Genomic DNA, 22,396 nt, shown 5'->3' with positions numbered 1-22,396 from the left:
CGTTCGACGAGCGACAGGCAAACGAATGAATCGGCGTGTAACCGTGAAACTTAGCAAAGGTGTTGTTTTTTTCACTTAAGTGTAGTTACTTACATAAGGTTACGTTAAGCGTAATGTGTGAAATATCCTAGATCTTGCGGCGCCAATTCCCTTCCCTGGCGCCGTTCGCTTAGGCGTTATTCGTAACATCGGGGAGAATCGATTCTCATCGATTAACCGATTAACCGTTCGTTACTTAATACTGTGACAAACGACAGTGATCAAGCAATCGCTTTTTTTTTCATTTCTTTTTAATTGCAGGAGATCTAAGAGAAACTATGTATATCCCAAAGCGAATCAAGTCCAGCGTTGGTTGATCGATCGAACGTGGACTTGATTCGAGCCAGTTCCGAGCCGCTAACTTTTTACGTATATAGATTGCGTGTAAAAAATTACAGACGCGTTGAAATAAGAAATTTCCTGGACGACCCAGGGATCTACCGAAATTCTCTCGTCGCGTACATTTCGTCGGGCTTTTCTTTTCTCTGTCCTCGATTGCTCGACGAACTCGTAGGAAGCAGGGGAGAAGGATGGACGTGTACTAAAAAAATGAGAAAATAACGAAACGAAATCGAAACGGCCTGCGTTTAACGCCGCGAAAGAAACAAAAAAAAAAACAAAAGAAAAATATGTACCAAGAAAAGGAAAGCAAGAGAAGGTTGTTGAATCGAAAAACTAAAAATCACGTAAAAGTACAGGGGAAGAACCGTAGAAACAAGGTAGAAAAAGGATGTCTCGAATCGTGCAAATGTCTAGTCTGCAAATTAATAGGACGCTTGAATCGTATTCAACACCTGTCTGCTTATAAACGTTCAAGAATCGAAGATGGTACAAGAAACCAAGTCTTTTTACGAAACGAAAGTAAAAAAAGGTTCTCTCGTTCGTTCGTAACTTCCGTGCAACTTTCGTGGATCGAGGAGTGACTAGTAATAAATTATTCTTGCCTTCGTTTCGTCTTTTTTTTCCTCAATTTTTGTTGCCTCTGTTCCCGTCGGCGCTTTTAACCTCTGTCGATATTCAAGACGCGATCGTCGATGATTTATTTACAAGACGCGATGAGCGTTTTATTGCGATTTACTCGTCGTCGTTTCCGATCTAGCGAAATATGAAAAAGCATACGTTATTAAAAATAGAAATGCAATGTAAGAAGGGGGTCATAAATCGCGTCTTGCATAAGACAGACGTTGGCGTTTCGTTCCTCGTTTCACCCAGAGGTGGGCAGGATACTATCATTGGTATAAAAAAATAAAGATGATCGTTCAAACGAGCTCCGCAAAAACTTGCTTTAATAAAAAATTATATCCTTCGAGTAAGAAAACCTCGCAGTTTGGTAACTTCAAGTTAGGACTTAAGTTGCACTTGTAAGTTTCCTCTAATTGCATTATCGTTTATATTACAAAATCATAGAAATTTGCGTTCACAATTATACGCTAGGACAAAAGTGGATATCTTAAGTAATAGTTATTAGTAACAAGAGGGTTCTACGATAACTTACGAATATAAACGGCGAAATTTTTACAATAAAAACAAACGTCGACGTATAAATGTACATAAAAAGATACGTAGAAATCCGAAACGACATTTAAAAAATCCAGTTCCATTATCGCTATTACAACTTTCGTTCCGCCTCTATTTTTATTCTTCTGCTTCTTTTCTTTTCATTTTCTTTCATTTTTCGTCGTTTTCCCCTCGTTTCCATTTTATATATCTAACAGACGTTTACTATTCTCGTAAAAATTTCCACAAAACAAAAGCAGTCAGAGTTTCTATTTCTACGTAAAAAACGCATGCACTGTGCCCGCCTCTGGGATGCACTTTGCTCCGTATTTCTATTTTCCGCCTTTTGTCACGCACACGCACACACGCAACACACGCAACACACGCAGCAAACACACACGCGCGCGCACACACATACACACACACGCACGCGCACACACACACTGCCTCCCTTTCTCAGATATTTTCTCTTGCGTGTAAAGTCTATTTTTCGTTTTCAGGCTCTCGTTTAAAAAAATAAAAAAATATCTTCTCTTTCCTTTCTTCGCGCAATGCGTCTTTTTCTCTCGACGTCGCGTTACCCTCGTTCACTCCCTCTCTCGCACACACGGTCGCATTCTCTCGCTCTCGATCTCTCCTTTTCTTTTTTTTTTTCTTTTTTTTGCTCGTCGCTCTGTTGCTTTCTTTCGTCCGGTAAGAACATTGCACGGCTCCCAGCTCCAGTTTATACTGTCTTATAGCCTTATCACGTTTTACGTTCTAAGTGTCTCCGTCAAACATATACATGTACATACATTAAGTTTATCTAAACTACTTCTAGTCGCGCGGCCAGTACCGCGGGCGCAGTGGATTGACCTCGCTCGATGTACTAATTAATTCATCGATTACGTTAATCGATGGAAAACAAAGAAAATTACACGGTATCTGCCCCCCGTAAGATGCTTCTTCGATGGGTCTACGATCAAATCGTCGATTAGGATAGCAGAATCGTTGGATGAGCGCATTATACTATAGTACAACCCGAGCGGCGATAGTACGAATCCGGTTTTAATCAATTTTTTCTACGAAACACCACATTTATCGCTGTGGATTTCAATCGTCGGATCGAAAGCGCGACTGTTTCTCCTTCTCTTACGTTTCTTTGCTTTTTCGGAAGATTTGAAATTTCACATTCTGCTGGAATTTGTACAACTATGTGAACGTTGATCGCAGACCTGGGGAATTCGAGATACACGAGATACTCGGGACGATACAGCCGAATATCGTATTTCGACGATCCAATTATAATCCGCGTTCGAACGCAATTACCAAAAAAGAGAACGGACATTTTTCACGACCCGAAAGGACACCGGCGATCAGAGAAATCGTTACGATCGCGATCTGGCTCTGGATCTGGCTCTGGCTCACGGCGTCGCGTCCTTTCGCGTCGAGTTATAGTTATGCTTTCTACCCGTCTCTCGTTTTCTGCATGCGTGTCGGGCCCCGTACGTCTGTACGCGTGTACATGTGTACATGTGTACGTGTATACGTGCACGTGTCCATGTATATATCGGTGTCAAAAGTGTGTGTTCGACTATTTCTTTGGTACATGGAGATATACATACGCATATATATCTATAATAGACGCTATAATAATAATCATTCATCGTAATCGAATAATAGTAATAGTGATAATCATAATCGCAATAATAACGGCATTAATATTAATCGCGTTAAAATACTATCAACTAATAGTAATTATCGTAGCGACAATATAGAAAATTCGCAAAACGGAGGAAGGAGAAGACGGGCGCGCTCGGCCGGTCGTTAGGATTTCTAAAAACAGGAGAAACTAGAAGGACGAAGAGGCTTACGAATAGGTCCGAACGGTCGGTTGGTTCACGGTGGCGTCCAAGGCGAGCCTAAGCGTTCGTTTTCTAAACGGTTGGCCGACGGGTGTTCGGGCATTCGAGCCGTGACGATCGCGACAAACTCTACGTATCGATAAAAATTTACAAAAATTGATTCGAGTCGGCCCTGATCGCGGCCAAGCATCGATTTCCCGTCCTCTGGTCTCGCCTCGTCTCGCCGCGCCTCGCCTAACCTCCGTCCGGCAATACGACCTCTTCGTCCACGAGGAAACTCAAAGAGTAAGATCAAAGACGTCCAACTGGAAAACTTAAAAAAGGAAAGAAGAACCGAAGGAACAAAATATAAACGATAAGACTGGAAAATAGACACGCAACTTATCGCTACGAACACTATGAATGTCTGTCTCCGTTACAATGCTAAGTATACAAGGACGACAACGTTTATTTAAAAAAATAAAAATCAATCGAATCGTACGCGGAACACGGTACATCGGAGGGTGAGCAAGGAAGTTGTATATACGGTGAACCGAGTAGCGTTTACCAACAAGTAGACGTATTCGTGGACGCGATGTCGTCTCGTGGTTTGCTACAACTCGTTCGCGTTCCGTTCGTTCGTCTCTTCTCGGGGGTTTTTGCGAAACGAGCTTCGGAAAAACCCGTTTCTCGGGAGAGGTTCGCTCGCGAGGGATCGTGATCGCACGGTACGGGTTTCCCCTCGATCGGCCTCGACGTTCGCGCAACGCGTTGCACGAGCACAGCCTCGACCTCTTAAACGCCGACTAAAATAGTCGCCACTCGGAATTCTAGCGCAATCGATATCGCTAATCGATCGACACCCGGCGGCCATACGCTTAACGACAACTCGGAAATACGTTATCAAGTTGTATACATTTATAGAAAAATATTACACGAGCAAATAATCCGTCGTCCTTAGAATTCGTTGGAGCAAGTGTTTTCTTTCCTACTACTATGGAGGAACGATTCATCCAGACACGTAATAAATTTCTTGAATATTTACCAAATAAAAAAAGGTGCAAATGCTACGGTTGAGAAATACAAAACTAAGCATACGTATACGTATAGTACGGAAAAATACATCAAACTTTTTACTACTGTGTGTATGTACGTTAACACTTGCTGTACGTCCAAGAAATTTCCATTTAACTATGCTTACTGTTAGTATTGCAATTTTATATATAAAAGTTGAATTTTTCAAGCGTGCGTAAGAACATGGCCGTCTAATGTGTAGATACGCGTCGTCTATCCGGATAATGAACTGCGTTCTATCGAGCGGACGTCGACGTTGCGAACAAGTTTCGACAACCGCAATCGGCCGGTTGCGGCGACGCGTTGGGTCGTACGGTGGTCGATCGGGTGTTTGGTTTCTCGTATCCGCGGACGTGTCGCACGCGATACGCGTCAAACAGGCGATTTCTTTCTTTTACGCCCACACGGTAGAAAATGCAAACTGGTCATGACCGAATCGTGACTTTTTCCCTCGATCCCCCGCGATGCGATCCCGCCGTCTCGCCTCGCTCGCTACGATTTTCCTGCTTCTCGCGAAGCTTTTTCCTTTCGTTTCGCTCGCTACCCGTTCTCAATCAACCGTCTAACGTTCTCTCTCTCTCTCTCTCTCTCTCTCTCCCCCTACCACCCATTCTATCCCTCTCCCTTGCATTCGAACGCACTCGGACGCGCCTAATCTCGCATGCACGCTAAAGATACAGAAATCTTCTCTCACGCATTCTTTCTGAACTAAGATATTTAGACAAGAATATAACAGCGGTATAAAAAACTTCTCAACACTGAAAAATACAAATCTATCGTAAATGACTACCATTGTTACTCGTTCCCACCCACATTTTTATCTTTTTTTCATTTTGTTTCGTTACCTTTCGTTTAATTACACACACAGACGTATTACTCGAACGACAGTATACGCGCGATATAATTATAATATTCGTGTGCACCCGCGTGTGAATACCGCCCGGCAAAACTCCTAGTTTTTCACCGTTTCTCGCGTGCCTCTGTCTCGGCCATTTTGTTGCTTCGTCCCGAAAACGCCGCGGCGGGTTTTCACACGATGCCTGCCTCGTGTCCTTTTCGACCCTACTCCTCGTCCCTTTGCATTATTTCCTCCCCTACTGTCGTTTCGCGCAATCGGTATATAATTTCCAATTACATACTTCCGTTTACTTTTGTTTCCAAGTTTGTCAGAATATATTAGATATTTGAATCGTTATTATCAATTATATATTAGTACTTTATATATATATATATATATAATATATATATATATATCTATCTATATATATATATATATATTGTATGCATATATATATATATATCTATATATATATATATAATTGTCATTATATTATATATTATGCTTTATCACACATATTACAAAGGAGGTGAAGAATCATACCTAACATATTATTTATTATTTTCTTGTTGTTACTCTTGTTACTAGCGATATCAAACGATAACTTCGCCGCGGATGCAGTTTTATCATCAACACCGTCGTCGTTATTATTATTATTATTATTATTAATATTATTATTATTATTATTATTTTGTATTATTAATATTAATATTATTATTATTGTAATTATTATTCTTATTTTTTTTTTTTTTGCTTCAAATTGTTTGCGCGCCACGTTTGCGGATGCATTTCATCGTGTGTACGTGTGCATGTTCGTATGTATATAAAGAAGTTTTTTTCGCTAGCCGACTGCAGCGGCAGTCCTTTCTCGTTCGCTTCTACTTTCCCGCGTTCTCCGCGTCTTTCCTCTCATATTTTTTTTTTTGTTGCGGAACGACGAACAAGAGACTTGGATAGATTGCGATTTCCGTGCGTCTACGACGACGAGACCGATTTCCGTAGTCCCAACGCGCGCCGCCCTCCGAATTATTCGCCGTTTTCGGAAAGCGAGCATAAGCCGAGGCATCGACGGGACGCGTGTACACTCTCGCGAATTACAAAAATTCCAAGTGATATGTTCGCATCAGCGATTTCATTCCATCGCGGAGACATTCGATCGTTGAGCGGGCAATCTCGATTCGGAGCAACGCGAGTTAGATTTGCTAATGAATTCGGCTAGATCCGCGTTATCGGCGAATTAAAAGTATTTTTCGACTAGCTACCAGACACATCCGAACTCCTACCGAGCTCGAATCAACGATTTTCGTTTCACAAATAAATCGTCACGAATATACAAAATTCATCAAATAAAATTTCTACTAATTTCTCTAAATGTACAAAATTTCGTATCGCCTCGATACGCAGAGTACTCGCGATGATAAAAATTAACTAAAGGAATCCAATTCCCGAAGTATCGCGCAACGCCATGGAACCCGGTACGAGCTGCCGATCGTTTATCGATCGATGCACGAAAATCGTTAACCCTTTCGATACCACCGGTGACTATGGTCACCGTTCGTCGCGCGCTGGTGCTATTCTATCCTTTACTATGTTCACCCGCTAAAATATTCCATCGATTCGCAACGCGTTGCACACCTCTATCGACTACCGATTTTACTATTTAAGAAATTTAGAAACGAAAATGAAACGAACAAAAGGAGTTAGAAAGTGGTGGATCGTTTGCTTTAAAATGTCTATACAACGACAAACTCCTCGTTACTGTTGTAAAATCTACGATGTAGGCCTACGCGTATATTTTAAAATTTTCCACGCGGAATTGTATATCGTCGAACGATTTTTAAAACACGATTATTCTAAAATTAATCAATAAACGTTACTACGTGAAAATGCGATGTGTGGCGTCGCATCGTATCGAAAGGGTTAATCGTCATCGTCGTAGAGGCACACAAATATAGAAAATAGTAGCCAATTCGCGTGTAATTTTCGAACACTTGGTTAAAGCACCGCAATACGTTTCTTGCTCCTGCTTTCGTTTTAATTTCCTATCGTGTGTGTGTGTGTGTGTGTGTGTGCGCGTGTGCATGCGTGTGTTGGATGCTCGCGCGCGTACGCGTGTTCGCGATACAGAGGACGCCGAAAAAGAATATCCGTGTGGAACGGCGCGCGAAATTGCAAAACGCGGGTTCCGCTAAATTTAGCTAAACGGTAATGTGTGTCCTAGCGGTTCTCGCGTACGGAAAACGCGTGCACGCGCGCTTTTATCTATGCTGGTGTGTGCTCGTACAAGTGTAAGCGCGTGGTGTGTTCGTGTGGGTGGATTGGCACGTTCCGCGCCAGAACAGTTACGGCGAAAATCGCTCGAGAAGGTTCGTTCCGTGGAGCGCGCGACGGTTCTGGCGCGGGCAGCTTGTGTTCGCTCGTGCAAAAAACCGCGCGATTCTTGTTCGCCAATAGCAGGTTCCAGAGACGCTTCGCGATTCGAAGCAAAACATTCTTTAACGAATAGAAAAATTTGTCTAGAAAAATCTCGGTCTCGGTCCTCGTCCAAATACTCGATTCGTTCAAGTATTGGAACAAAACTACTCTCTATATATATATGTATACTTTTTCTTTAATTATCAATTGATTTAGGTGAATTGGTACCTAGTTAAGTTTCGCTACAATTATATCGATCGATTAGTGGGAGAGCTTGTCCGTGCACAAACGAGATATCGTGTGCATACGCGGCGGCAACGCGTACATATACGCGTATCCGTATCGTTTGTCGTGCGTAGACGCGTACGAGCAATCTGCCGGGGCGCGTGCATCACCCCCTTTACGGACGCATATTTACGAGTCGCGAATTTTCACCTAATATACGAACCGCGGTGTCGCGATCGAGTCTCCTCGTCGCCCCCGATAAACGTCCACGGTGAAAAGGTACTCGAAAACATTTTTTAGCAAGAGATTTCTCTCGAGCCGATAAAATGTATTGCCGAGCGTTATGTTCGACGTTCGTCGGTGCAGAATCCGGGACGACGAAGCGCGATCGAGGGAGTTTCGTCTTGGAAGCAATCGAAAAACCACACCCGCGCACCGCGGTATTTAATTTATTATTTACCGGTCGCGTACCGCACGGAATCGCTCCTCGTCCACGCGAGAACGATGCCTTGCCTTGCCTTGTTTGCCTTGCCTTGCGTGGAAAAATTACGCTAACTAATGTTCGTCTCATTTTCTCTCGCTCGCTCGCTCGATCGATCGATCGATCGAGCCCTTTCCTCTCTCGTCCCCCGTTATCTAACTTTTTAGCCGTTCATCGAAACTGTCCCCCGCTTCTTCGTCTCGTTTATAGTCTTCGGACGAACATCTTCGAACTCGTCGAGTGCGTACGAAAAGATTAACCGTTATTTAGAATATTACGGGAGCAACGGATAGAAAAATCTCAACGCGTTCCTCGTTCTCTATCGATTACTGATGCTCGGGTTTACTTATTTATTTCTTCTTTTCTGTTTGGTTAAGTCCGCGCGTTGCGGCATGTTTCGTCTAAATACCTTCTGTCTCTGCCAATGCTCAGCCGAGGGAGGTGGGGGGCGAATGAAAAACGGGGTTGCTCGTCTCGACGGATCATCGTCGAGCGGATGTTTACTCGTTAATTATTTAGACTACGCGTTTACCCGCCCCCGTTAAACGCTCGCGAGTTATCTGCACGAATTCTGTACGAACGAAGGGACGGAGGGATGATCGTTAACGCGGCTTTTCACTCGACTCTCCCTTACTCTGGTGCGCATAGCTCGTACCTCGTGCGGTGCCTAGACGTCACCTAATCTACGGCGACAAGTATATACAAAAAAGAGTACCAAAAAAATAAATATATATATATATGTATGTATGTATGTATATATATATATATATGTATATATAGATGTGGAGATTACTTTTGTTTGTCCATTCCTCGTTACACCAGACGTACGCAACGTATCTGTTGATCCGTGATCGCCTGTTCTACCAATTCGTACGTGTTTCTGTGTCTGTTCGCGTTGCGTGTGTCGCGTCGTTCAAAGAGTGACCAAGCTTGGTGTCCCTCATCGCGTGCGTGTATGGTTTTTTCTACTGGTATGTGTGTGTGTGTGTGTGTTGCGTGTGTTTGTTTCGCTGAATGCGTACACGCGGAAGTGTGTCGTTAAAGAGTACTCGTCGTGCGAGATTAAACTACGAGATTATGGTTTCGATCGATGATGCTGCTACGTATAGAACACGTCCATCTATTAAGCGGAACACACAACGTTGCATACTGGGGTTCCGTGCGTGCGCTTCCTTCCGTTCCTCGATCGTCGCACTCGCCTCTCAATTCAAGCTATAATATAATATATACTTTTACTAATTATCGGATTACAAGGGGCAACGGATCGAGCCCAGAGTCGTGCTCTTGGAAAGAAAAGAAAAAAGGTCGAACGATCGGTGGCTGGGAAGCGCCACGCCGGGAAGTTACCGTCGAGAAAAACCCGCTGGTTTTCCGTCGAAGAATAGAACCTGTAATAACATGTGTCTCGGTCGAGGTGAGATTTCATTTGAACTACGTCGATTGCATCATTGCGTTTGATTATATACACCGAGCGAAGAAATTCGTTAGGATTAAGAAAAGGTGCATTCGACCCGGCCGCCATTTTACGCGCGGATCGTAACGGCAGAGGAGGGGCCAGTATGTACACTGAAGGGATCCATGCGATTTTACTAAGAGTCTAGTTTATAACTTGGCGCGAAAAGAATTTTTTGCTCCTCGTACGCAATTTCCAATCTTTCATCGGACGTATGACGAGCCAATTAACTACGACCTCGAGAAGCCGGCTCTTCCGACGACGTCGGGGATTTCTCCCTTTCGTCCGTTTCGCGCGGTTCACGAGGTCGAATCTTATTCCAAGTATACATATACATATACTTCCGCGAGAGAGATATTCACCGTTCGTTTTTCGAAGAAGGAACGTGCGGGCCTAGCTAGAAAAAACGTACGTACGTAGAACCAGCGTTACGCCTCGGCCGTCGTCGTGCCAATCGTTTCCGGATACGCCCCCGCAGGATCATTTATCAACGGTGTACTTATCGCGCGTACTTTTTTTTACGTTCTCGTATCCGCGACGCGTTCGTTAATTTTGTACTTTCGTTTCTTTTTTTTTTTTTTTTGAAAACGAGCAGGACTGTCTTCGTACGACGGGAGCCCGAGGCCCGCATTTTCGCTTCTCTTTTCCCCCCCGAAACGACTCCCGTAAAAAGTCGCTCGCGCTGCTTTCAAGTATTGGCAGAGAATCCGGTACGGTTAGACAGACGCGATCGCGCCCTACGAAAATTCAACTATCGACTTTTTAAATATTCCATTTACGCTCCGTTACGTTGTTTTTTTTTTTATCCTCGTCAACTTTTTCGTTCTCATTTGCTTTCACTCACTCGCTCGCTCACTCACTCGCACTCTCTCTCTCTCTCTCTCTCTCTCTTTCTTTCTTTCTCTCTTTCTGTCTCTCCCCCACCCCCTGCTATGACTCTTTCCCCCTTTTCTTTAATTTTTTCTACGCTTCGCACTCGGATAAGTTAATTAGTAAAAAATCATCTCTCTCTCTCTCTCTCTCTCTCTCTCTCTCTCTCTCTCTCTCTACCTTTCTTTCTTTCTTTCTTTCTCTTTCTCTCTCAAATATTCCGTCTACGAGCGCGAGTCGCGTTATCCACGCGATAAACGCATGTATAATATATATTTATATATAACGCACCTATGTAACATATTCAATAAGTCCTTAAGAGCTAAAGACTGTGATACAGAGAATTATCTAATACACAGCGGTTTGAAGCGTGGATGTTTTTCATTATCTATTCAACATTGAATCGCGAACGGTTCGCCTCCCGGATTCGAGTCTCTATTTTTCTATCACTCTCTTCCGCGTTTCTACCAGCGCTCGTCTCGACGACTCTTTTAAACTCTTTCGATTGTTCTCTTTCTCCCCCTCTCTACCGTTCTATCGATCTTTAAATCTCGCAGTTTCGCGTCGAATCAGGTACTCGCTATATATTCTCTTACCATTTCGTTTCTTTCGTGCATCTCGTGGCCGGAGCTCGCCCTTTCCGACGACGACCGACGGCCGCGTCGCGGTTCTCCATCGACGAGCTTCGATCCTCTCTCGATCGTCCACGGAAACGTGGGACGATCGACGAAAGAAAGAGACATCATCTTCCCCTGGTTCTTCGGTGTTCCCTTCCTTGATCTTGGCTGTTCGAACAAAGGACAGCCGGGCGATCAGAAGGAAGAAGAAAAGTCTGTGTTGCGCCGGTTTCGTCGACGAGGAACTCTCTCTTCTCCGTTTGTCTCGGCGACTCGCTCGTACAAAAGGATCACAGGCGATTATCGGTCAACGGTGGTTCCGTACCGTTGCGGCCCTGCTCGATGCCAAAGCACGTTCCTCGTGGTCGGTGTTCGATAGACGAGGGACTCTGTCTGCCTTCGCCCGATGCGCCGCGAGAAAAAAAATGAGACGAGCGAACGGGCAAGGAGAAGAGGATCTCGCGAATCTTTGCACTCGGCGATCGAACTCGACCCTCGGTGCTAGCAAATTCGTAACGATTCGGTAATTAAGATAAACTCGATCTTGGACAGACCGAGCGAGTCAATCAACGACCGACAGATAGTACGTATGAACGATCGATGTACCGAGAATCCATGTCCGTTCTTTCTTCTTTCCGTTCGTTCTTCTCGACGACCACGACTTCTCGCAACATCCAACTCGCGGCCTCTTTTTCCTCCTTCGGCATTTGGTGGGTCGATCGGTCGGTCGGTCGGTTCGTTCGACAGCGAAATCGACGAGTTCTCCTCCGCCGATGACGAACGTTTCTTCTCTTTTTTTCACCGTAAAACCGTGTATCGTTCAGGGTGTGCTCCGGATGCTGCGAGATCGGAGATCGAAGGTCAGCGCGACGCCGAGAGGATCGGCTGGTAGGTAACAGCGGGTGGTTTTCTTCGTCGAGTAACCGGTAAAAGTGTTAAAGTAGCAGTGGAGTTGAAGTAACTTGTAGTTGAATAGTAATTGTGGTAGTAGTGATAGAGTAGTAATAGTAGTAGCGATAATAGTGGTAGTAGTAGAATAGTGGTAGTACTGACGATCGAGTGGGTAGTAGTAGTAGTAGAGTAGTAGTAGTAGTAGTAGTAATAGTAGTAGTAGTAGTAGTAGTAATAGTGGTTTCGGGCTGTGTGTTCCGGTAGGTAAGTAGTGATAAGGGTGAGACGGACTGTCGGACGGGCCGGGGGAGTTGGGGTGTGTCGTGGTTGGATGAAGGGTATTTCTTTTCGTTTTCGGAGACGAGGGTGATGAGCACGGCCGGGGGGGGTGGATGGAGATGGAGATGGAGGCAGAGGCGGAGGCGGAGGCGGAGGTGAAGGTAGAGGTGGGTAAAGTGTCTCGTGGGGGATGGGGTGGTTCGTAGAAGTGGTAGTTAATTAGCTAGGGTTGCGAGATAATTAGGGACGCAGCTGGGGTTAACACCAGCGGTAAGGCACGGCTCGAGGCCGATCCGCACCCTCCTTTACCAGCGGCTTGTGGAATTCCCGACCTGGTCGAGAGTGAATCGTTGCCCAGCAATGCTCGCAGTAGTACTGAAACAAACAAATCACGAATCTATAGAGCGATTCGTTCCTTTGATATTTGACTCTCGGATGCTCGAGCCAGGGCGCAAAGTCCGAATGCGGTAGAAAAAATGATCCGACATTCGGTGTTGCAAGCAACGGTTGAACGCGTTAAAAGAAGAAAAAGAAAGTAGCGAACAACGACGGAAGAATGGGCAATTTACCTGCAAGCAGGTAACGTTGGCGCAGAAGAACGGCGCGAATTTACCTCCGCAACGTTGTCCCTGACATTCGTCGCACATTTGATCGTCCAGAACGTACGGTTTCACTTCGACCTTGGTAACGAAATACACCAGTTAAAAGCGTCAACATCTAACGATAATACGGTTGCATGGAATGGATGGAACCCCCGCTCGGTCCTGGAAAACTTACTCTTTTGTCTATGTCGCCGTGCTGCAGTTGGACGAATCTAGCCGATATGGCAGCTATGTAGCTTTGCTGATTACTGAAGGCAACCCTGCCGGCTCCTTTGGGATACTTGAGCTCAGGGTCGGTGTCGATGCCTGCGTAACAGACGCCGCCGTAAAGCCGATCCATAATCATAGCCAGCTCCACGGCTTTTAATGGTCGCGGTACACCGCCCACGAACACGGTCTTCCGCGGATCCAGCGGCATCGATGCGTCCAATACAAAGTCCGCGTCGCTCAATCGCCATGGTCGGATCTGTACCGGCTTGTCTTTGGTCGTCGGTGAACTTACGCAGAGATACAGTTTCTCCTCGTCTTGAATACACGCGTCGATCAACTGCTGCACAGACGCTTCGTCCTGCGTGCGAAACAAGTCTGCCATGAATCACTGACACGATCTATTCACGCGGGCTATTAGACGGTCCCGTTTTCTCAATATTATCAAAAATAACCTCGAGCCTGTCGGACAATATTTACAGTCCGTACGAGCACTTTCGTTTACGGCCCGCTCGTAACGCTGCCGGACGCTCTGCATAAATGGGACGATACTGAATTAGTCCGTCGCGTGACAGGATCCCATTTCAAGACAATCATGTATTCGATGCATATTCCCGAGTTCTGAACTGAGGTGAAAACGAGCCAGTGTAATCTGGGACGATCCAACTTGTAAAATTAATACATGATTGCCTTCGAGCAGTGATCTTTTCACACCGCAGACCGATTCGATGGCAATTTCTAGCGCAACGGTTGACGAAATCGGACACATTCTAATGCATATTTCGCAGCAATAAGTAGACCTAGTCTCGGACGATATTCGAGATAGTCACGGAACGTAACGTTACTTTCGTTTCCGTTCGATTGCTTTCACTGAAAATAGGAAACGCGTATGATATTAATGCGTTCGTTCGTTCGTTCCGTTCGTTCGTTGCCCGTGCCTGTTAACGATTCGTACGATATATCGTGGCGTTCTATTCGCGGATCCATCCTTTATAATTTAAAGCGAGTCGTGTGAGAAACGAGTTTCTAAATTACCTGGAAAAGCAGGAAAGCGTAGCCCTTTGGTGGAAAGTAGGATTTGCTCTCCGCTTTATGGGGCCAATCGACGACTAACGATCCAAAACGACGAAAACTGGCTTTGATTTCTTCTGCAATAAAACAATTTCAGCCGGGCGTGAGTAAAAATCGAACGGGACGGTTTCGGGCGCAGTCGTTAACGTTCCTGCGTTTCCGAAACATTGTGCTGAAAGAAAATGTGAAAGCGAACCAAGAGAGAGTTTGAAACGACACGAAAATTGCGACACATTGCAAACGCGTACAAATTCGAACACAGGACGCGTTAAATTGGAACCGTGAATTCCGTGAAGGATCGCGAACGATGAAAATTATTTTAATCAGGAGTTTACTCGTAACCTACCGTGTAAATACAATTAACTTTAATATCTTGTAAGATAAGTTTAGTGGTAAAATTAAAAAAGATAGATTAGATTGTTTAAAGTGTTCGTATTAATTGATTAAAAAATTGATGAAATAAACGAGTAAAGAAAGCGAATGTACCCTCGTCGATGTCTGGTGGCAATCCGCCGACAAACACTTTCCTAGAAAAGCGTTCTCCGGTCTCGCTACCCTGGCTGTGAGGACTGCTCCGACTCGGCGACGAAAGCGGTGCAGCCTGGGAGGCGGTTATGCCACCCCCGACGCCAACGCCGACACCGACGCCGACGCCGACACCGACGCCAACTCCGACACCGACACCCACGCCAACGCCAACGCCGTCCAATTGATTCGGTGCGTTCGGATCCTCCAGCAGGGTTCCGCTCTGTTCCTCGAGACTCGGGAAGAACGGCGATTTACCTGGAACCGAACAATTTTACACGTTAGATCTCGAATAAACAGGCAATTATTTGTTAATACGTTCAGTCACGACTCGATAAAATATGGCGGGTTTTGTGATCGTGTATTCAGAAAAAGGAGCAACGGCCAACGGCGTTAGCGGTAATGTAACGCACGCGGCGAGAGTCGAGCTCTTTGGCCCTCGGCGGAACAAGGAAATCGCAAAGTGATTCGTATTCGGGCAACGACGAGTTCGTTGGCTTCGGGTTAGAAAGAGAATGGTTAGGGCACAAACGACGCCACGTTTCGTAAAGTTCGGTGGCTCGATATGTCAAACACTTACTGTATCGTCTCCTAATAGGAAATCTCGCTCTTCTGATAAACGTTGCCATTCCTGGCAAATCTTTGTTGCGATACGAACTCAAAGAAACTCGGAGTCGCGCGAACGTAACTGTTTGTTTCTTGCTGTCGTTAAGAGAAAACAGAAAACGAACAAGACATGCCAACACAACCGAGCGGGAACGGTCGACGTTGGTTTCGCGAAACAGTCGAATTCGAGCCTTGCGACGCTCACGTTTTTTCGCTCCAACGGAAAACGCGATAAATTTATATTTCACGCGTAACTGTAAGTACACGTATAACGTTGTATTAAAAACAAAATAAAAGTAAAAGTTTCAAAGGAATGGACTCAATTGGTCGCATTACCTTACGGGGGTTCCTTTTCTAGAAAGCTCTTCGATTCAGGTTCGACCATTTTCTCTACAAGTTTTCTATTTATGCAAATGGAAATTCGCCCCGGCTCGGTGTGCGCGGTTGTGTATTCTCGCCGGAGATTTCGTTTAATTTTGCAAATTCGCGTGGCAGGAATCGCTTTCGTACCCTCGATGCAATAAGCAGGCGAGAGCGGTGCTGGGGTGTATGGAAACTGCTCGATGGGAAACCGTCGAGGGCGAGGACGACGATGACGCGCGTTCGATTCGATTGTTACGGCAGGGGAAGGAAGAGCCAGCGACGGGAATCGGGCCATTTATGTCGGTCGCCTTCTCTCACCGTGAAATGGATTCGGAATATCCTATCGGAGATGATCGTCGCTGAATCGCCACGAGCATCGAGCGTTTCGGATTCGAGCGAACCGAATCGTCGCTTCGGTAATTTTTTCGAGCGTCGACCGACCGTGTTTGTTCGTCGAATTACTCGGTAGGAAAGCGTACGCCGCGATACTAAAAATTTGGAGATTCGGGAAAATTGGATATCGAAATATGTATTTTAAAAAGGAAATCGAGCTCCTCGATTATACGTTCGTAAATTATACCCGGATCGAGAAACTACCTTCTGTAAATGATACGCGTATGTCGTAAACGCGATAAGAAATTTAGGAATTATCTTTATCGCGGCTTTATAGCATCTACGCGATAGACTGAATTTCAACCGCCTTAAGATACAAAGTCGAAAGATAAATTTTCTAAACGCATCGACACTTTCAACCTGATTACGTAACGGCCACCAAATCGTTCGTTCGTTCCTTTTTCGAGCAACGAATTTCCACTGCACCCGATGGCGTTTCTTACGATATTATTTCCTCGGGATACCCTTTCTTCGAAACGAATTTCTACGTGAAAGCAAGCTGCGTACCACCTTCGCTCGCCCGACTACCCGTTCGATTTTGCCTGCTGGCGGTGCACTATCGATTACTCGACCGGGTCCTCGAGCCTCGAACAGCTCCCGGTTCGCGATTTCCCATCAATCACTGCGTGCGCGCACCTAACTTTCCCGGAGGTCTCGATCGTAAACGATTTACGACGCTCGATCGAAAACCAGACGTTGGACGTTGTTCGAGGCACGAATCTGTCACGAAGACAAATTCTATTTCTTCGAATTTTCAAATGTTTCACAAATAGATTCGATAATCTCGTTCGCTGTCCGAAAGTCTCTCGTAAATATGTTAATAGACAGGATACATCTACCAAGGAACAAAGTGTGCTCGGAAATGCGTAATTAGATTGAAACCAAGTCGTGGATTAACGAGGAGAGCTCGTCATTATTTTGCGCCTGGCGACGAGTGGGTTGTCGACTCCGAACGACTCTCTCAGCCGTGTCGTTTATTTTTAGGGCAAACCGGGGTGGTAATGTCGCTCGGAAAGCAATATAGGTCGCGTCAATACTCGACGTTACATTTGCCGTCGTTGATTCGATCGCGTTTCTAGAAACGGACGTTACCTCGAGAAAAATCGATGGAAACGGTTAAAAATACCGAGGATCGAAGCGACGATTCGCTCGGTTCTCGATAAACGCGCGTCGTTTACTCGGTTGGCGACCAAAGTATCGCGAATCTTGTTTATCTTTGCGTTCCTACGCGTAGATCGACCTGTCGTTTCGCGATAATCGTCGATATCTTATCTCCTCGTGCTTATTATTGCTGCAACTAAACGCGATGACTCATCGTGATCGACCCCTCGAATAATTTCGAAACCGTTCATTATATTATTATCTATTTACCAGCCCTAAAAATTCTTTTATCGTACGTATCTTGCCAAATATGGCCGACGTTCGATCCTGGCTCGATCACTGGCGCGTTTCTCGTTTACGAAACGATCGCGGAACGCGACGAAATGCATAAAACTCGCGACCTGTGATTACGAAAGAGCAACGTCGCGGAAGGGAACGAATGAAATGCAGGCTAATAAACGGACGAGCGTTAAGACCGTCAGGTTTACTGGCTGAGAATTTCCATTGTCCTCTGTTTCGTCGTTCATCCGGTTGGATTGCCGTGTACGGCCAACAAAAGAAGCGCACGCGCGTTAACGCCGCAGAATGATAAATTCCTGCGCTAGCGAATACACGCAGGGAACGCGGACGTCTTATAATTGGACCAAGAAATTAACAAAAAAAAAAAAGAAACATTTATGCCGGAAATATTCAAACATCGATCCTGTCTGCCAGAGTTATCGAGAAATAACTCTTACCGAGATCGTTCGACAATATTTCTAGAAGACCACGAAGCTGCTTTCCAAAATGACGGACCAAGATGACTCGATAAACTCCTTTATTATATTTATTTTATTTGGATTTCGTTCATTGTTGCAATCGTGATGGGGATTGGACGTCGCGAGCGTTGGATAATGGGTGCTTGCGTTTTCCCCGTTGGAAGGGCGGCGAGGAGCAGACACGAAAAATACCGTGGTTTAAAGCGAGCGTTAGTTTTACGGCATTTGCGCAACGGAGCACGAAGCTGCCCTAGGTGCGCTGTAAATCGATACGTGGCCGAGGGAGGAAACTACGGGGAGAAAACCGAGCAAAGATACCAGGATTAAGAGTCTCGAACGGAACCCCGTTTCTACCAGCACCGTCCTCCTTCTTATCCTTTCCAGCTGCACGTGCGTGGAGTTCAAGCCGAGGCGAAGATGGCCGATCAAGAATATGGAAACCGAAAATGGAATGTTTACGAATTTGCCAGTATAAACGCTACAGAGACAGTTAAGACCTACATTGCACAACCTATATGTATACACCTACAAGAGGAACAACCTTTCTCGTTGTTTCTCGATCCGCGTGACATTATTAGCCGATTTTCCAGGCGGACGAGCGTGGAAGGCCTTACCCCGGATTCGATCAAAGTTAACGTCGAGCCGTTTAGCGAATGATTGACGAGCAATCGAGGCCAGGCCCGGGGCCTAAAACCTCCTAATCGATAGGAGCATGGCGTGTGCCAGCCATGCTTCGCGTCGATGAAACTTTAGCTGATCCCGTAATCTTAGCACCCCTGGGATGCGCGCGTATCAAATCTCCTTTCGATTGTTAAACTATATCCGAGGAGACTAAAGGGGGTTCGATCGGTTAAACAAACAATTATTATTATTTGTTGGGTCGTGTGGTAGCTATCGGGCATTTCGGTCTGCCGCGCGATGCTATTACACGCGTAAAGGGTGAAATTCGTAGAGGGGGGAGAGAAGAAGCGGGAGCAAACCAAGGGACGATGCGGGCCGATAGGTTGCTCGGAGAAGGTCTGCCGCCACCCCCGAGCAGGGGAAGCACCTCGAGGCTTAATCACGATTCGACAGGTTCCCCGGCCCTTTGCAACGATCGGTTGCCGGCCGCTGCGCTGCGCTGCCCGGGCCGAACAAGTCGGTGCATGCGTGATCGTGGCACCAGAATAAACTCGAGTCACGAAACGCGAACGCAAGGGTTCCAGGGATCGACGGGGGGCACCGACACCGATACCGACACCGACACCGACACCGACACCGACGCACCGACACGTATAATAATCTGCACCGGACAATCGCACCCTTATTGCCAGGGAGCCGGGGGCCGGGAGCCAGTGCTCGTACTTGCATTTCGGGGAACGCGACGGGACGAGCCTTTCGGCCAAAATTATTTAACACTTACCCCGCGCCGCGCCGCCCCAACCAACGCGGCTGACTCACCGCCGCCTCCTGCGTCAGCGTCGCTTCCTTTTGCATAGCTCGTGCTCATCCGCGTCGTTTCACGTTACACACACCCGAAGACTAATCGAGAACGGCTTTGGCCGCGCGAGGGAAGCGTCTGCGTCACCATCCATTTATTTCCGTCCTAATTATTACTCCGTTTATTCCTCCGAACGATATTCCACCTTCGTTTCCAAAAAACCAGACCTCCAAAACTCTAGTTATTTCGTAGCTGAGATTTGCTCGACAAATTCGAAAAAAGAGATTTTTTAGGACAACGGATCGTTACTGAAACAAAAGTTTCTTCCCACAAACGTGTTTTATACGCGAGATTTATCGAGTTACCTTAATGGAAGCTTCTCAGCGGCTAAAAGCCGCTCGACCAGCAGTAACCGCGATATTTTAAATCGTTTCCAGAACGCCCACTTTGACCGTGACGTTTCGCGAATCGAAACAAAGATTGGCGAAACTCCGAGAAACTGGAGAATCCCTCCGTTTGGATCTTCAACGCTTAACGAAGATTTCAGAAGCCCGACACCCGCGAGGCAATGAACAAAATGGAATCGGAGAACATTTTATCGTAACAGATGCATCGTTATCTCGATTACGTCGACAATTTTTATCGACCAGCGTATAAAGCATTAACGAGAGTCAAAGGTCAGAGATATTTTTAGGGAAGCTTCGGTCTCGAGAAGAAAATAATCTGGATAAAGTTCCCTTCGAATGGACGTTCGGGAAACGAAACTTACTCGTAAAACACGCTCTCGTTGTTACTTTCGATAGACCTCCGTGGTATCGATTATGCGTGCTAATTTATTCAATGACTTTGTGTTTGTATTTTTTCATTTACCTTTGGAATTTGAATATTTTCCCGCGCTCCGTGACACGCGTAGTCTCTCGCTTGCAAAAAGTTGCGACTAGTAAAACCAGAGGGGTTAAACTGTACCGTGTTTTGATAATGGAATTGAATTCCTCGCGAGGAACGTTTTCGCCAGGATTTCTCCCTTTCGAACGGATCGTTGCTCGGCTAAGGGGCACACTGTTGTGGTTCGTCTCTGGTAAAAAAACCGGGGACTAAAGTCGATTCGGGTCTCGTGGTAATCTACGAGCGATCATGGCTCGAAATGGATGTCGAGCCGACGAAAGGCTGCGATGTTTTCGTTTCACCGCTCGGCGACAGTTATGGAACATCCCTCTAACACGCGTCGGCACTGCCGCTAGGAGGTTGCACGGATCAATATTACAGGTAGCTCTGGCTCCCCCGCATGCCCGTGCCGCCCCTCTCCGGCTCGCTATCCTTTGTCGCCCACCCCTCAGACACCCAGCGATATCTTGGCACGCGTGCATGCGATTTCACCTCGGTGCGCGTCACTATTTTACACCACCGTAAACAACAGCCGCTACCCTTCTTGCATTATGGAGTCTCTGCGCCTAGATGCCGCGGAGGACTGCTCACGGGCCAATCGTTAACGCCGGATCCACCATCGGGGTCAAAATGGCTTCTTTTACAACGATTAACCATTTTCGGTATACCGCTATGGATCGTTTGCGTAACCCCCTAAACTTTTCTTCGCGTTACGATAACGCAAGGACGCGATCAAATTTCCGTCGGTATAAATTACGTCGAAGTGCAGCGTGCGTCGGTCGTATAATTTTCGACGCGTGGAACGAAACAACTTTTTCTTCGTACTGTACGGGTGGGTAAAGTCGAGCAGGTAGCTGATACGGGCTGTTGGCTGATACGTGGGTGTATCGCCAAACGGCTGATAGCATTATGCGCGCAAGCCTCGGATAGGGGCCGTAGATATACGTCACGAGCACGTGCTACCGCATACTTGCATGCGAGTGAAACTCTGCGGACCTGGATTCTAGGCGCGCTATACCGGACAACATCTCCCTACGCTTTTAAAACTGTACGCCAGAGTCGAACAACCAGTAAGAAATGTTGGATTCGCTCGTAAACTAGCTTAACTCGTCCGAATATTTCTTTAAAACAAATTTCCACGACTCTGTTATACATTTTTGCGCTACGAAAGAGGCAGCGTTCGATCCTTTCCATCGACGTCGAGGGGTTGTCACGACGCTACGCCATCGAGATTCGACTCTGCAACAATGCATCGTATCAACGAGCCCGAGCGTGTGTACCAGGCTTAAAAAAGGATTTCCTACTCGATTACGAACTGGCCTTTTTTTCTGTGTGGGAAGTTTGTCCTCGCATGGGCGGAGTCTCCTCCTGTTTTTCTGTATCAGCACTTTTTCTATTACGTGCGCCATTTGATGACCAGCTTTCCGTCCTCCGTACAAAGCCTCTCTCTCAATCGTATAAATAACGATCAAGTTATACCAAATTCTAATATCAATTTCTTCGATAGTAATATAGAAAATATCAGATTTTTCTTTCTATCGAGTCGGAAGTCGCCAGTGGGGGAATCGGAGAAGACAAAAGGCCGAAATGGGGGAAAAAGTGGGGCAAACTGTAACGTTAGAAGGAAAGTTATCGATTGAAAAGAACGAATATGTACAGGGAACGCCTGCTGTCTCTGCAAATGCAAGTCGGCTGTGCAGAAGGTTCCTTTCGTAAAGCGCGACACGGTTGAATGTCAGAGACCGTCGCGCAACGGGGAGGGGGCGACTTACGGTCCAATAAGGCAACGAAAAAACATGTTTTTCTTGTTTCGCGGGCATATCGTGGCTTACGAAACGACCCGTATCCGCGTAAACGCGCCGAAAAGAAACGGGTGCAGGAGTAGATCGAGGTGAATGCCCTTTTCGAGCCACCCCCTCGCTTCCCTGCTGAGAGGCACCCTTACTGGCGCGTCGTGTTTTTC

At 46.1% G+C, this 22,396-nt stretch overlaps 1 protein-coding gene across 1 annotated transcript in view; it reads right to left on the bottom strand.

The window, feature by feature from the left end:
• Positions 1-1,808: 1,808 nt before the first annotated feature.
• The window catches only part of LOC122396150 (cytoplasmic polyadenylation element-binding protein 2-like), an 81,842-nt gene continuing 61,254 nt past the window's right edge, over positions 1,809-22,396 (bottom strand). The window contains exons 4-8 of the mRNA XM_043394299.1: positions 14,869-15,165; positions 14,347-14,459; positions 13,280-13,672; positions 13,072-13,182; positions 1,809-12,877 (exon numbers count right to left, since the gene is read on the bottom strand). Of these exons, the coding sequence (XP_043250234.1) occupies positions 12,761-12,877; positions 13,072-13,182; positions 13,280-13,672; positions 14,347-14,459; positions 14,869-15,165 (1,031 nt within the window). The 3' untranslated portion in view covers positions 1,809-12,760. The remainder of the gene's footprint in view (positions 12,878-13,071; positions 13,183-13,279; positions 13,673-14,346; positions 14,460-14,868; positions 15,166-22,396) is intronic.

Source organism: Colletes gigas, unplaced genomic scaffold, assembly GCF_013123115.1.
Source record: "Colletes gigas isolate AHSC1104 unplaced genomic scaffold, ASM1312311v1 Colletes_gigas_Sc00007, whole genome shotgun sequence".
NCBI lineage: Eukaryota > Metazoa > Arthropoda > Insecta > Hymenoptera > Colletidae > Colletes > Colletes gigas.
This window is presented reverse-complemented; position numbering and strand designations above follow the sequence as displayed.